Source organism: Callithrix jacchus, chromosome 13, assembly GCF_049354715.1.
Source record: "Callithrix jacchus isolate 240 chromosome 13, calJac240_pri, whole genome shotgun sequence".
Taxonomy (NCBI): domain Eukaryota; kingdom Metazoa; phylum Chordata; class Mammalia; order Primates; family Cebidae; genus Callithrix; species Callithrix jacchus.
Genome location: NC_133514.1, coordinates 61,005,807 through 61,018,436, shown reverse-complemented (window position 1 = coordinate 61,018,436; position 12,630 = coordinate 61,005,807). Strand labels below are relative to the sequence as shown.

Sequence of the window (12,630 nt, the reverse complement as noted above, 5' to 3'; positions counted from 1 at the left end):
CAGCATACTGGCTAATTTTTTGAATTTTTTAAAAAAACAGGGTTTCACCAGGCTGGCTAGGCTGGTCTTGAATTCCTGACCTCAGTTGACTGCCTGCCCCGGCCTCACAAAGTGCCGAGATTAAAGGCATGATCCACTGTGCCCAGCCTCAATCTCATTTATAATGAGGTAGGAGCAAATTACAACCACAATGAAATACTATTTCACATCTACCAGACTGACAAAAATTTTCAAACGTAAAACACTCCTAAGTGTTGACAAGATAGTGGGGCAGCAGCTCTACTATACTGCCAGAAAATAATTTGGCATTATCAGGTAAATGTGTAAACTAGGCATATTCTATGACACTTGATATATAACCTATGCAATATTATATCCACTGGATAACAACATCAGAATACAACAGACACATACTCATAGAAGCTTGATTTCTAATAAGCAAAAGACAGACAAAGAAACCAAAGACATGGAAATAATTTAAATGTTAATTGGTAGGAGAATGGAAAAACTGTGGTGTACTCAAATCAAGGAATACTATATAGCAGTAAAACAAGAATAAAAAAATTAGCTACAGGAACTTGCATCAACATTATTGAATCTTACAGATATGATGAACAAAAAAATGAGCAGAAGAATGTATATATGTACATACAGTTCAAAAACTCAAAAACTAAATAATTTATTACAAACAGAAGGAAAACAAATACCCACAAATTTCAGAGTAGAGATTACTTCAGTAGTAGGGAGATGTCATTTTGGAAGAGGTTTACTGGGGTCTTTCAAGTATCAGTAATGCTCTTCTTAAAGTTAATGGTAGCTACAGATGTGTTTATCTTTTCACAGACATTTAGATTAAATATACTCTTCTGTATGTATGAAATATTTAATGATATAAATATGAAAGTGTAGAAACAAAATGAACAAGAAAATGTAAAGTGTTTGTAGAGGTACTGGCAGTTTAACAACTCAATAAATTCTAAGTACCATTTTTCATATATAAGGAAAAAATCAACTACATGGATTTTTGAAGGAAAAATAATCAGTGCTTTACAATCAAAATAAAAGCACAATCAAACAGGTAAAGAAAAACATTTTAAGATGGTTCATTCAAAGTCAGTTCCTAAAATGACATGGAAGTTAAAGCTAATGCATTAGGAGAAAGATGGTAAAGATCTATATGGCTAGAGATATATTTTTGAGATTTTAACATATTTTAACATTGTTTTTCTTCTTTGATTTTTCCCTTAATCCACCATCCACCAACTCCCCACCCTAATTCAAGAAAATAGCAGGCTCAGCCAGGCACTGTTGCTCCCGCCTGTAATACCAGCACTTTGTGAGGCTGAGGTGGGTGGATTACCTGAGATCAGGAATTTGAGACCAGCCTGATGAACATGGTGAAAAACCATCTCCACTAAAAATACAAAATTAGTCAGGTGTGGTGGCGCATGCCTGTAATCTCAGCTACTTGGGAGGCTGAGGCAGGAGAATCACCTGAACCTGGAAAGCGGAGGTTGCAGTGAGCCAAGATCACACTACTACACTCCAGCCTGGGCAACAAGAGTGAAACTCCATCTGAAAGAAAGAAAGAAAGAGAGAAAGAGAGAAAGAGAGGAGAGAGAGAGACAGAGAGAGAGAGAGAGAAAGAAAGAAAGAAAGAAAGAAAGAAAGAAAGAAAGAAAGAAACAAAGAAAGAAAGAAAGAAAAGAAAGAAAAAAGCAAATAGCAGGGTCTTTGCTTTCTTGCTCCAGAACTTTGTCAGTGTTATTTTAGAGGCCCCAAAAGAACCATGCCTCCCATATTCCTGCCCTGTGTAGTCCCTTCTGCTTCAATCTGAGATGGCCTCATGATCTGCTTAAAATAAGAGTGTGACAGAAATCATGCTGTTTTAGTTTGAGTCCTAAACCTTAAGAAGGCTTACATGCTTCCACTTTGTCCTCTGGAGGAAGCCAGCCACCATGTAAGAGGTCTGACTACCCTGGAACCACCTCTCTGTGACAATCTCAGCCTAACCAAGACGGGAGGCATAAGAAAGAGACCCAAGGCCCCTGGCCAACAGCCCCAGCAGAGTTCCTAGCCAATAGCTAGCACCAACTTGCCAGGCTGTAAGGTCGTCTCAGAAGTGACTCCTCTAACCCTGAACTGCCCAGACTGAGAGCATGGGAAGCAAGGTAAGTTCCCTGAAACCCTGCTCAAGTTGCATAATTGTGGTTTCTTTAAGCCACTAGGTTTTGAGGTCCATTGTTACACAGAAATTCATAATGAATACAGGCTGGAAAGCACAAATGATACCTCCAGCAGGGACTTTTTTTTTCTAAAAGCCTAAACTCTAAGGAGAATGCAGAGGATTCTGAAGAGATGATAAAAACAAGAAAAGGAATTTTTCTTTCTTTCTTTTTTTTTTAAAACGAAGTCTCGCTCTGTCACCCAGGCTGGAGTGCAGTGGTGTGATCTCGGCTCACTTCAACCTCCGCCTCCTGCCTCAGCCTCCTGAGTAGCGGGGACTGCAGGTGAGTAGCCGGGACTACAGGTGAGTAGCCGGGACTACAGGTGAGTGATACCAAGCCCGGCTAATTTTTGTATTTTTAGTAGAAATGGAATTTCTCCATGGTGACCAGGCTGGTCTTGAACTCCTGTGATCTCAAGTGATCCACATGCCTTAGCCTCCCAAAGTGCTGGGATTACAGGCGTGAACCACCATGCCCAACCAAGAAACACAGGCATTGACAGAGTGTATTGACGAGAAACACAGGCATTGAAGGAAGAGGAAAGGCAAAGGATTTTATCCAGATTAAAAAAAAAGATTCCCTGTAGGCTGGTAAAATGACATGATTCCCCCTCCCCCAAATAGCTATATGTACATATAGGCAAATGGGATTTCAAAAAACCCTTGCAAATGACGCCCATGTCCCAAGCAGCACAAAGGCAGCAGGAAGACACGAGATCTAAAGAGGCTGCATAGACATGGATGAGCCTCTACCCCTACCAGCCAGAGCATCAAACTTGTTAAAACTAGGAATGAGGCTGGGCACAGCAGCTCATGCCTGTAATCCCAGCATTTGGGGAGGCTAAGGCAGGCAGCTTGCTTGAGCTCAGGAGTTCAAGACCAGCCTGGGCAACATGGGAAAAACCTGTCTTTAAAAAAATACAAAAATTAGCCAGGCATGGTGGTGCATGACTGGAGTCCCAGCTACATAGGAGGCTGAAGTGGGAGGATGGTTTGAGTCCAGGAGGTAGAGGTTGCAGTAAGCTGAGATCGTGACACTGCACTCTAGCCTGAGAGACAGAGTGAGATACTGTCTCAAAAACAGAAACAAACAAACAAAAACTGTGAATGAAGGAACTCCAAAATGTTCCCTACCAGTTTGGTAGATTTGGGGCTCAAAGTCACAAATTATATTACAGAAAGTATTTTAAGTGGCAAAACCTGAATTCATGTCACTAAAATTGTCCTTATCTCTTCAGAAATAATAAAAATAAATTTCAGAGAATAGAGGTATTAAAAAAATCACTTTCATCCTATAGAATTTCTCACAAATGGGCAAAATAAAAAATAACCCCCCAAAATCATTTTCCCTGACCTTTATTTTCTAGGCATTTTTATTTTTTTTTTATAATATGGAATGCTTCACAAATTTGCATGTCATCCTAGAGCAGTGGCCATGCTAATCTTCTTTGTATCATTTCCATTTTCGTTTATGCGCTGCCAAAGCAAGCACAATTTTCTAGGTATTTGTATTTTGGGGAAATTTAATCTCATCAGCAAATCCTAACAAGACTGCTTTTTTGTTTTCCTTCTTTTTGCTAACTACCATAGATCTGCAATATTTTTTCAAACTGGTCTCATCTCAATATACAGATACAGCGCTATTCTCCGTATGGAGATTTTTGTAAGCCTACCTCTATTGTGGGAGTCAACCCCTCGGGGGCTTGGCCACACCACTAGCTTTGGCCAATGGGACATTAGAAAATGTGATGCAGGCCGAGTGTGGTGGCTTGTACCTGTAATCCCAGCATTTTGGGAGGCCAAGGAGGGTGGATCACTTGAGGTCGGGAGTTGGAGACCAGCTTGGCCAACATGGTGAAACCTCATCTCTGCTGAAAACACAAAAATTAGCCCGTCGTGGTGGTGTACACCTATAATCTCAGCTGCTCAGGAGACTGAGGTAGAAGAATCATTTGAACTCGGGGAACAGGGAATCCAGTGAGCTGAGATCAGGCTCAGCACTCCAGCCTGGGTAAAAGAGTGAGACTCTATCTCAAAAATAAAAATAAAAATGTGATGCAAGCAGAGTTTCCATAAGCACTTGCACACTGGAGCCTTTTCTTTTGGAAGACTGTGACAATCAAGTAAGAAACTAAGCACTGCTATTAGAGATGCCTACTAGAGGAAAACTGAGGTGCTCCAACCAACAGCCTCAGCTACCTGCCAGCCATGTGAGTGAGGCCATTGTGAGCCATCTAGCCTTGGCGAAGCTACCAGGTGACTGCAGCTGTTTAAGTGATTTCAAGTAAGACTAGCAGAAGATCTGTTCAGCTGATCTTCGCCCAAATTGTCAATCACGAGCAAATAAATGATTCCTATTTAAGCCACTAAGCCATTTATTTTTAAAAATGTAAAGCTACTTATTGATTGCTATTTAGCAGTATCTACAAGAAAGTAAGCAGTATATACTCAGGTAACATTACTATAGTGTTATTGTTTTTCCTGGCTTCTTCTGAACCAGTAAGCTAAATATGGAAATGACTGAGCCTACATGTAATGAATGGGTTGGGGTAAAGGAAAAGCACCCAAATCAAGAGTTTACACTGCAATTGTTCACCCATGTATGCCAGCAGATCTTAAACAGCAATATCTCTAACCATCGATTTATTTTCATGAGCAAAGACATTCTATGAATTATGACTTTTTAGCCATTATAGCATACAAATTTCAACTTTTTGTAAAGAAGTGGCTCTTTAGAAGGAATCTCTAAATGCCCACTTAGCTAAGCCTTGCTTGGCTAATTAAAGCACACCAGTATTGGGCAGGGAGTAGTGGTTCATGTCTGCAATCCCAGCACTTTGGGCCACTAAGGTGGGAGGATCGCTGAAGGCTAAGAGTTCAAGATCAGCTTGGAAAAGAAAGCAGGATCCTGTCTCTACAAATAAAATTTAAAATTAGATGGGTGTGGTGACATATGTCTGTACTCTTGGCTACTTGGGAGGCTGAGGCAGAAGGATTGCTTGAACCCAGGAGTTCAAGGCTGCAGTGAGCTATAATTATACCACTGCACACCAGCCTTGGCAACACAGCAACACCCTGTCAAAAAAAAAAAAAAAAAAGCCACATCAGTATCTGTCTGGTTTCCTCATCTGAGTAGGGAGATTGTTGGTAATAAAATTTCTCCTTTTAGAAGGTTTTGTAAATAAACTGTTGCATTTATATGATTATAGCAATCGACATAATGGATTCTGATTTGGCTTTTTTTGTTTTTGAGATGGAGTCTCACTCTGTCACCCAGGCTGGAATGCAGTGGCATGATCTCGGGTCACTGCAACCTCCACCTCCTGGGTTCAAGCAATTCACCTGCCTCAGCCTCCTGAGTAGCTGGGATTACAGGCACATGCCACCACACCCGGCTAATCTTTGTATTTTTAGTACAGACAGGGTTTCACCATGTTGGCCAGGCAGGTCTCAAACTCCTGACCTCGTGATCCGCTGCCTCAGCCTCCCAAAATGCTGGGATTAGAGGTGTGAGCCACCGCACCCAGCCCTTTTTTTTTTTTTGAGACAGAATTTTGCTTTTGTTGCCCAGGCTGGAGTGCAATGGCGCGATCTTGGCTCACTGCAACCTCCGTCTCCCAGTTCAAGGAATCCTCCTGCTCAGCCTCCCAAGTAGCCACCACACACGGCTAATTTTGTATTTTTAGTAGAGACGGGGTTTCTCCATGTTGGTCAGGCTGGTCTTGAAATCCCGACCTCAGGTGATTTGCCCACTTGGCCTCCCAAAGTGCTGGGATTACAGGCATGAACCACTGTGCCAGGTCCTAATTTGGCTTCTTTAAATTGTTCAATTTAAATGTTTACATTGTTTTTAACTTGGCCAACTAATTACAAATTATTTAATTTGAAACACTGTGGCTTTAGGAAAAATTGTAACTTTAGGTAATCTATTTCTTGGGCTGCTTAAAATGATGGCATTCCAGAAAAAAAAACCTGAATTTACCCATGTCGTGAAATGCTATCTTTGTCTTAGTTCATGTAAAAAACAAAAACACAACAACTATGTAAGTATGTATTTACATATACACACACAAAAACCCAGAATAGCCTTAGGCATTATAGGTTAAACACAAGTTATGATTGAGTAATGATTATGGAAAATGTTCCCAACTTTTAGAAAAGCTGTTCTCCAATGCAGAGGAAATAATACACCATGGAATCAAATATTCTTTTCTGGTAAAGGAAGCAGCTATAGTAAACTTTTTTCTACTTGTTCAAAAGTAACCAGTGCTATTGATGAAAAATTCCTACAAATCCCCAAAACAAACAAACCCCCAAAACTCTCTTGATTTAAAGTAGAAAATAGATTTCATTATAAAACAGGTGGCCACGCAGGGTGGCTTATGTCTGCAGTTCCAGCACTTTGGGAAGGCGAGGCAGGAGGATCACCTGAGCCCAGAAGTTTGGGTAACATAGTGAGACTGTCTCTATTTTTTAAAAAACGGAATAATTCACACTAATAAGAAAATCAAGACCTAGGTTTTACACACACACACACACACACACACACACACATCATTATATGGCAGTATACTGTGGTGCAACAATTTTTGAGTTTCATCTTTTGGACAGGAATGCCAAGTTATTCTCTCTTCATAAAAAGAATTTGCAATTTGAGGACACTTCATGAAGCACGATGTTGGCCTCATCTGAATCTTTCCATTCCATTAGAAACATTAATTCTTCACTGCAGTCTGTGGCACCAATTCTTTGCTTAGGAGCAAGACTTCTGGCAAAGTCTTCTGGTTTCTCGGTAGCATCCCTTTCCTTTCATTTGCTGTCATAAGATTCGTTACCAGATAAAGATTCTCTTTTTGTACTATCTTTTCCCTAACCAGTTTTTTGAGTATTAAGAAATAGTTCAATTAACTCAGGAAAATCTAAGTTTTATTCAGGTTCTCATTATTGTCAGCAAGTGTAAATCTTTTCCACATTAGGGAATATTCCACTTTCCCATTCACTACACCTCGACTTAGTACTTTTTCCACCACGAAATCCTCAGGTTCTGTTTCATCAACTTTTTTACCCTTTCTATTATGTTTTTTGCCCCCACCCCGCTTTGTGTGTGTGTGTGTACAGTTCCACTTTGTATCCTCTGGTTCCCCATCCCTGGATTCTATCAACCTGAGGATAGAACATATTTCAAAATCACAATAAAACAACAAAAATAATACAAATGAAAGAACAATACAGTATAACAACTATTTACATAGCATTTACATTGTATTAGGTATTATAAGTAATCTTGACATAATTTAAAGCATGCAGGAGGATGTGTGTAGGTTGTATGCAAAGACTTCACCCTTTTATATGAGGGACTTGAGCAGCCTTGGATTTTGGTACACATGGGGGTCCTGGCCCAGAAACCAATTTCCCAAGGATACCAAAAGACGACTATAGTTTTACTGGAAGCCATATTTAATTGCAGACTTGAAGAGCTATTGTTCACCAGCTCTGAGCTGCACCTGGTTTGGGTCTGTGGCATCTCAAGTGCTGCCTGACTCAAGCTTGACCTACATCCAAGGAGGAAGGGAATGAGGAGCTTCTTCGGGGCCACTAAGTTTGGGAGAAATTTGTTATGTAGCAATAAATAACTGATACAAGGCCACTTAAGTATTTTACTCTATAGTAAGATAGCTATGAAAATACAAATTAAGAGTCAATTGAAGAGAACAAATTAAGGAACTGGGCCATTTCAAACACTTTACTTGTGATGAAAATTTAAAAAACAAACTCATCATCTTTTTTTGATGAAAAAATTTTTTTATATTCTGAGAACGAAAGTGATGCCATACTCATCTTTCTTTGATGAAAAAATTTTTAAAATATTTTCAGAACAAAAGTGATGCCATACTGCCATTAAGAAACTGATTCAGATTCGACCTCTCAACAAGATAGACATCGGCGTTCCCAACAAGAGCTGCCCATAATACTGCAGTACACTTTCCTGGCATCATTTTAAAAAACAATCTTAGAGATTATCCTGAAATCTCTTCTAAAGACAAGAAAGAGTTTGTGCCTAGTTTGGTGGCCGACGCCTGTAAAATCCAGCACTTTGGGAGGCCGAGGTGGGCAGATTCCGAGGTCAGGAGTTTAAGACCAGCCTGGCCAACAGGGAGAAACCCCGTCTCTACCAAAAATACAAAAATTAGCCCGGCGTGGTGGCGGGCGCCTGTAGCCCCAGCTGGTCGGGGGGCTTAGGCAGGAGAATCGCTTGAATCCAGGAGGCGGAGGTTGCGTTGATTCAGCTTGGGTAACACTCCTCAAAAAAAAAAGAGTTTTGTATAATTTGGTATTACAGAGAAATGAGAAATCTAAATCTCTCTGATGACGAACCTCCAGCTCTAATCTCAATTTGCTGAAGTAGAGACGCAGAACCTCCAGCTCTAATCTCAATTTGCTGAAGTAGAGACGCAAGTCATTACCCATTAACGCAGAATCAGAAAAACAATTTGTGCTTTTCTTGAGTCATTTAACTCAAACACCGCTATATAAAGGAATATAATGAAACGGTCACATGAATTTGAAAGGTAAATAAAACATCAGACTTGAAAGAAATCCCGTAAGGATCGGGGATTACTTTTCTGTCTTCTCTTCTTCCTCCTCCACCTCCACCTTAAGGAACATGAACGGCATTTGGCCACAATATGTCTTTCCAATTTTCTCTTCCACCGTCTACCGCTCCGTTCTCCCCACTTCCGGTCAAACAATTGATGTTCCCCAAACACACCTTCACAATTTCGTTCCAGTTGGTGTCTACCTCTAGTATAGGTGTAGCCAATTATACATACATTCCCCAAGATCTTGAAACATCTTTATATCAACAAGCAAATGTAGGTTTCTAACATAACACTAACTTTGTAAGTCCACATAAGGTTTTAGCAAACCTAGTAAAACAGAAAACGCACTATTGTCCAATCCTATATTTTGAGATTTGAAAAACTTCTCTATCTGCTACCGTTGGCTTTCTGAATTTACGTATTACTCTCAAGTATACAATATTCACAATTTCTAAGAACTGTACAGTAAACCCAGTGCTCTAACAGTGGTATTTTATTTGCTGAGTTAGGGCACTACCTACCCACGCTCAGGATAGTTAATGAAATGTCACCTGGTAATGATGATTAAAGGCTTTTGCTGAAAACGTATTAGGCCAAAAGAACCTTGTGAAGATCTAATGTAACCCTAGTAACTCTGGCGTGGGCTAATTCTTTCACAATTTACAGACACGTGGAAGACCGCGAAGCACCAGTAGTGGGAAAACCGGGGCGCTGGAGTCACCCCCGCACCCCGAATGCCGTCGGCGCTCGAGGGCCCCCACCACCGGCGCTCTAGGGTTCGTGAGAACGTCACAGAGTGCCCTTCTAATGTTCTCACGGCCCAGCTTTGTCTCGTGGGCCCACGCTGGAGCCTACCCAGAACTACTAGGAAATGAGGGGGAAAAAGGGGGGCGGGTCTTGTAGCGCCTATTTTCTCGACAAAGAATCCGCGTGCTCGCTTCGCTGGACTCTACCCGGCGAGTACCGCGGGCCTGAAGCTTCCCGCCGTCGCGACCACGCGACCCAGCCGCGAAGCGCTCAGCGAGCCGGTGCGGCGCTTTGAGTTCGACACCTAGAGGCTCGGTCGGGATCATAGCGAGGCGGGAAGGCAGCGGGGCCCTTTGTGCGAAGAGAACACAGGTCTTCGGGAGATTCTCCCGCAATTCCCGAGCCTTCCTCTCCCGCCAAGACCACTGAAGACGACCCGGAGAGCGCAGGCGCCAGAAAGGACTCAGCCTCCCTCCAACTCCGCCAAGGCAGAGAGGACCGGCCCCGGGCGGGCGCGCGACGAAGCCCCGCCCCTGCCCGCGCGGCCTGCTGGATTCGCCCCGCCCCCTCGCCGCCACCGGCCACCGTCTTCATCCTGCGCCACAGTCCCGGCGGCGGCGCTGATCGCGGGTCGCGTTGTGAGGCTCGCGTGCGCGGCGATAGGCGCTGGACCCGGGCTCGGGCTCGGTGAGGAGCGCGCCGCGCGTCCCCTTCTCCTCTGGAGTGGCGGGCCGCGGAAGTGACGTGGTGCACGGGCAGGAGCGCGTTTGAATCGGTTCCCGGGTGATCCTTGCGCCTGCCGCGGCTCAGCCGCCACCTCCGAGAAGCAACTGCACAGCGCCGGGCCGAGCCCTCGAGCTGCCCCGGGGGCTGGAGCTGAAGGCGCCGCGCGGAGCGTGCACCTCAGCCCTGAGCCCCGCGGCGGCCGGCGCCTCTGTCTTTTCTCCTTCTCCCCAATATGGCAGCGGCGGACGGCGGCGGGCCCGGCGGGGCCTCTGTGGGGACAGTGGAGGATGGCGGAGGCGTCGGCCACAGAACGGTGTACTTGTTTGACCGGCGCGAAAAGGAGTCTGAGCTCGGGGACCGGCCTCTGCAGGTGGGGGAGCGCTCGGACTACGTGGGATTCCGCGCCACTGTGTGTCAGGTACGCGAGGGGGCGAGGGAGGGATGCGCGGGTAGAGTTGGGGATGGGAGGGTGACGAGAAACCCAACTTGCTCATCAAGGGCAATAAACCTGTCACCCGGTCCTTGTCCCGCAGCCTTGGCTTCTCCCTCCCCCGTGCCCGCGGTGCCCGTGACCTGGTGGCTGGACGCCTCGGGCTGGCCCTGGCCTGGGTCTCGGAGTGCAAAGCCGGCTCCTCCGCGGTCTTCCCTCTGCCTCCGCGGTCTTCCCTCTGCCTCCGCGATTCTCCCTCTGCGGTCCTCCCTCTGTCTCCGCGGTCCTCCCTCTGTCTCCGCTCATTTTACGAGAGGTCTTGCCGTCCCAGGTTGAGACCTCAGCGTTTGTTGGCCCTAGGCGAGCTGAGCCCGATTGCGGCCCTGTAGTTTAGGGAAAGCCGCTGGTGTCTCTTTACTTTGTAACTTTTTTTAAACGAGAGAACTGAGATAACACTCTGGGGCTCTGTTGTCAGTGTTGCGATGGTGAGAAGTTGTGGAATTCCGGGAGTCGATCTCTCCCAAGTTTATTAGCTGATGCGGGGTGTCCCCAGTGTCCCTGTCAAGGTTGCAGTTGTGTCGGGGGTGGGGGGTTCCTTCCGCCCGGATACACTTGTCCAAGTCAGCTTTGCAGGTAGAGCTGCCCTTCTGATTTTCCGAGCGCTAACCCTTGGGAATTCCTAAACCAAGTTAAAGGTTGGTATGGGTGGCTGTGGAACACCAGAGAACGTATCTACCCCGTGTTTTGGTTTGCATTAGAAATGAACCTGCAGGAAACCTGCTTTAAACTGAGAAATACTTTATAGATATGAGGTGGTGGCATTGCCTGAGCTTTGAAGGAATATTGTCATGCCCTGAATTAACCACACGAGGTCCCTTTTTAAGCTGTGCTTCCAAGGAAAAGAGCTTTGAAGCCATGTTTTGTCTTGAGAAGGCTGATAGGTTTAGAAGTGTTCTAGAGATATAACTTGTATGGTTACTGAAATAATTGATATTATGATCCGTAGAATAAAAACGATTTGGGAAGTAAGGACTTTCTTTTGTTCATAGCTGTAGTCCCAGCGTCTAGAACTGTGCCTGCGACATTGTAAATGCCCATTTTAGAATGGATAAATGAAGACAAAAACCTATCCACTCTGAAGTTAATTCTGTGCCTGAATGTAGTAGATACCCGTTGTGTTTGAAAGGTGAATCAATGCTCATCTCTCTTTTTTTTTTTTTGAGACGGAGTTTCGCTCTTGTTACCCAGGCTGCAGTGCAATGGCGCGGTCTCGGCTCACCGCAACCTCCGCCTCCTGGGTTCAGGCAATTCTCCTGCCTCAGCCTCCTAAGTACCTGTGATTACAAGCAAGCGCCACCGTGCCCAGCTAATTTTTTGTATTTTTAGTAGAGGCGGGGTTTCACCATGTTGACTAGGATGGTCTCTATCTCTTGACCTCGTGATCCACCCGCCTCCAAAGTGCTGGGATTATAGGCGTGAGCCACCCCGCCCGGCCAATGCTCATCTCTTTTGTTGAGTACTTGGTATTCAGAACCATACCACAAAAGGGAAACTTTTTACATTTATTATGTTTATTGTAAAACTATAAGTACATTAAATAAAATGGGGGCTTAGAAAGTAAATCTTTTACTCGCTGTAAAACTACTGTATACTCAGCATCTGAGGTTATGTCTTTTCAGCTTTCCTTCACCTTCCTACTCCATTGTTTAAAATTACTAAAATATGCGTTTTATATTCTATGAATTTTTTCACTTAATAGTGTCAGAAGTGTCTATTTTAATGTAGGTCTTCAAATCAAAATTTGAAATAGTTCATTTGCTACCACAGGTTACATAACTGAATTTCTCTGTTGGCATTTACATTACTTTTAATTTTTTTATTTTAATTAATGCTATGGTAAA

General features: G+C 43.9%; 1 protein-coding gene, 1 non-coding gene and 1 pseudogene across 6 annotated transcripts in view; 1 reads left to right on the top strand and 2 right to left on the bottom strand.

The window, feature by feature from the left end:
• Positions 1-3,612: 3,612 nt before the first annotated feature.
• On the bottom strand, positions 3,613-3,719 carry LOC118147006 (U6 spliceosomal RNA). The gene has a single exon (XR_004733189.3). It is a non-coding gene; the product is annotated as a U6 spliceosomal RNA (small nuclear RNA).
• Positions 3,720-6,651: 2,932 nt separating this feature from the next.
• On the bottom strand, positions 6,652-8,695 carry LOC100386939 (chromobox protein homolog 3 pseudogene; annotated as a pseudogene).
• A 1,482-nt stretch (positions 8,696-10,177) lies between these two features.
• The window catches only part of SMCHD1 (structural maintenance of chromosomes flexible hinge domain containing 1), a 159,365-nt gene continuing 156,912 nt past the window's right edge, over positions 10,178-12,630 (top strand). For all 5 annotated transcript variants that reach the window (XR_013525776.1, XR_013525775.1, XR_008476015.2 and 2 more), the window contains exon 1: positions 10,178-10,717. Coding sequence is in view for 2 of the 5 variants with exons in the window: in XM_035270680.3 (XP_035126571.2) it covers positions 10,532-10,717 (186 nt within the window). In the remaining 3 variants the exon portion in view is untranslated. The remainder of the gene's footprint in view (positions 10,718-12,630) is intronic.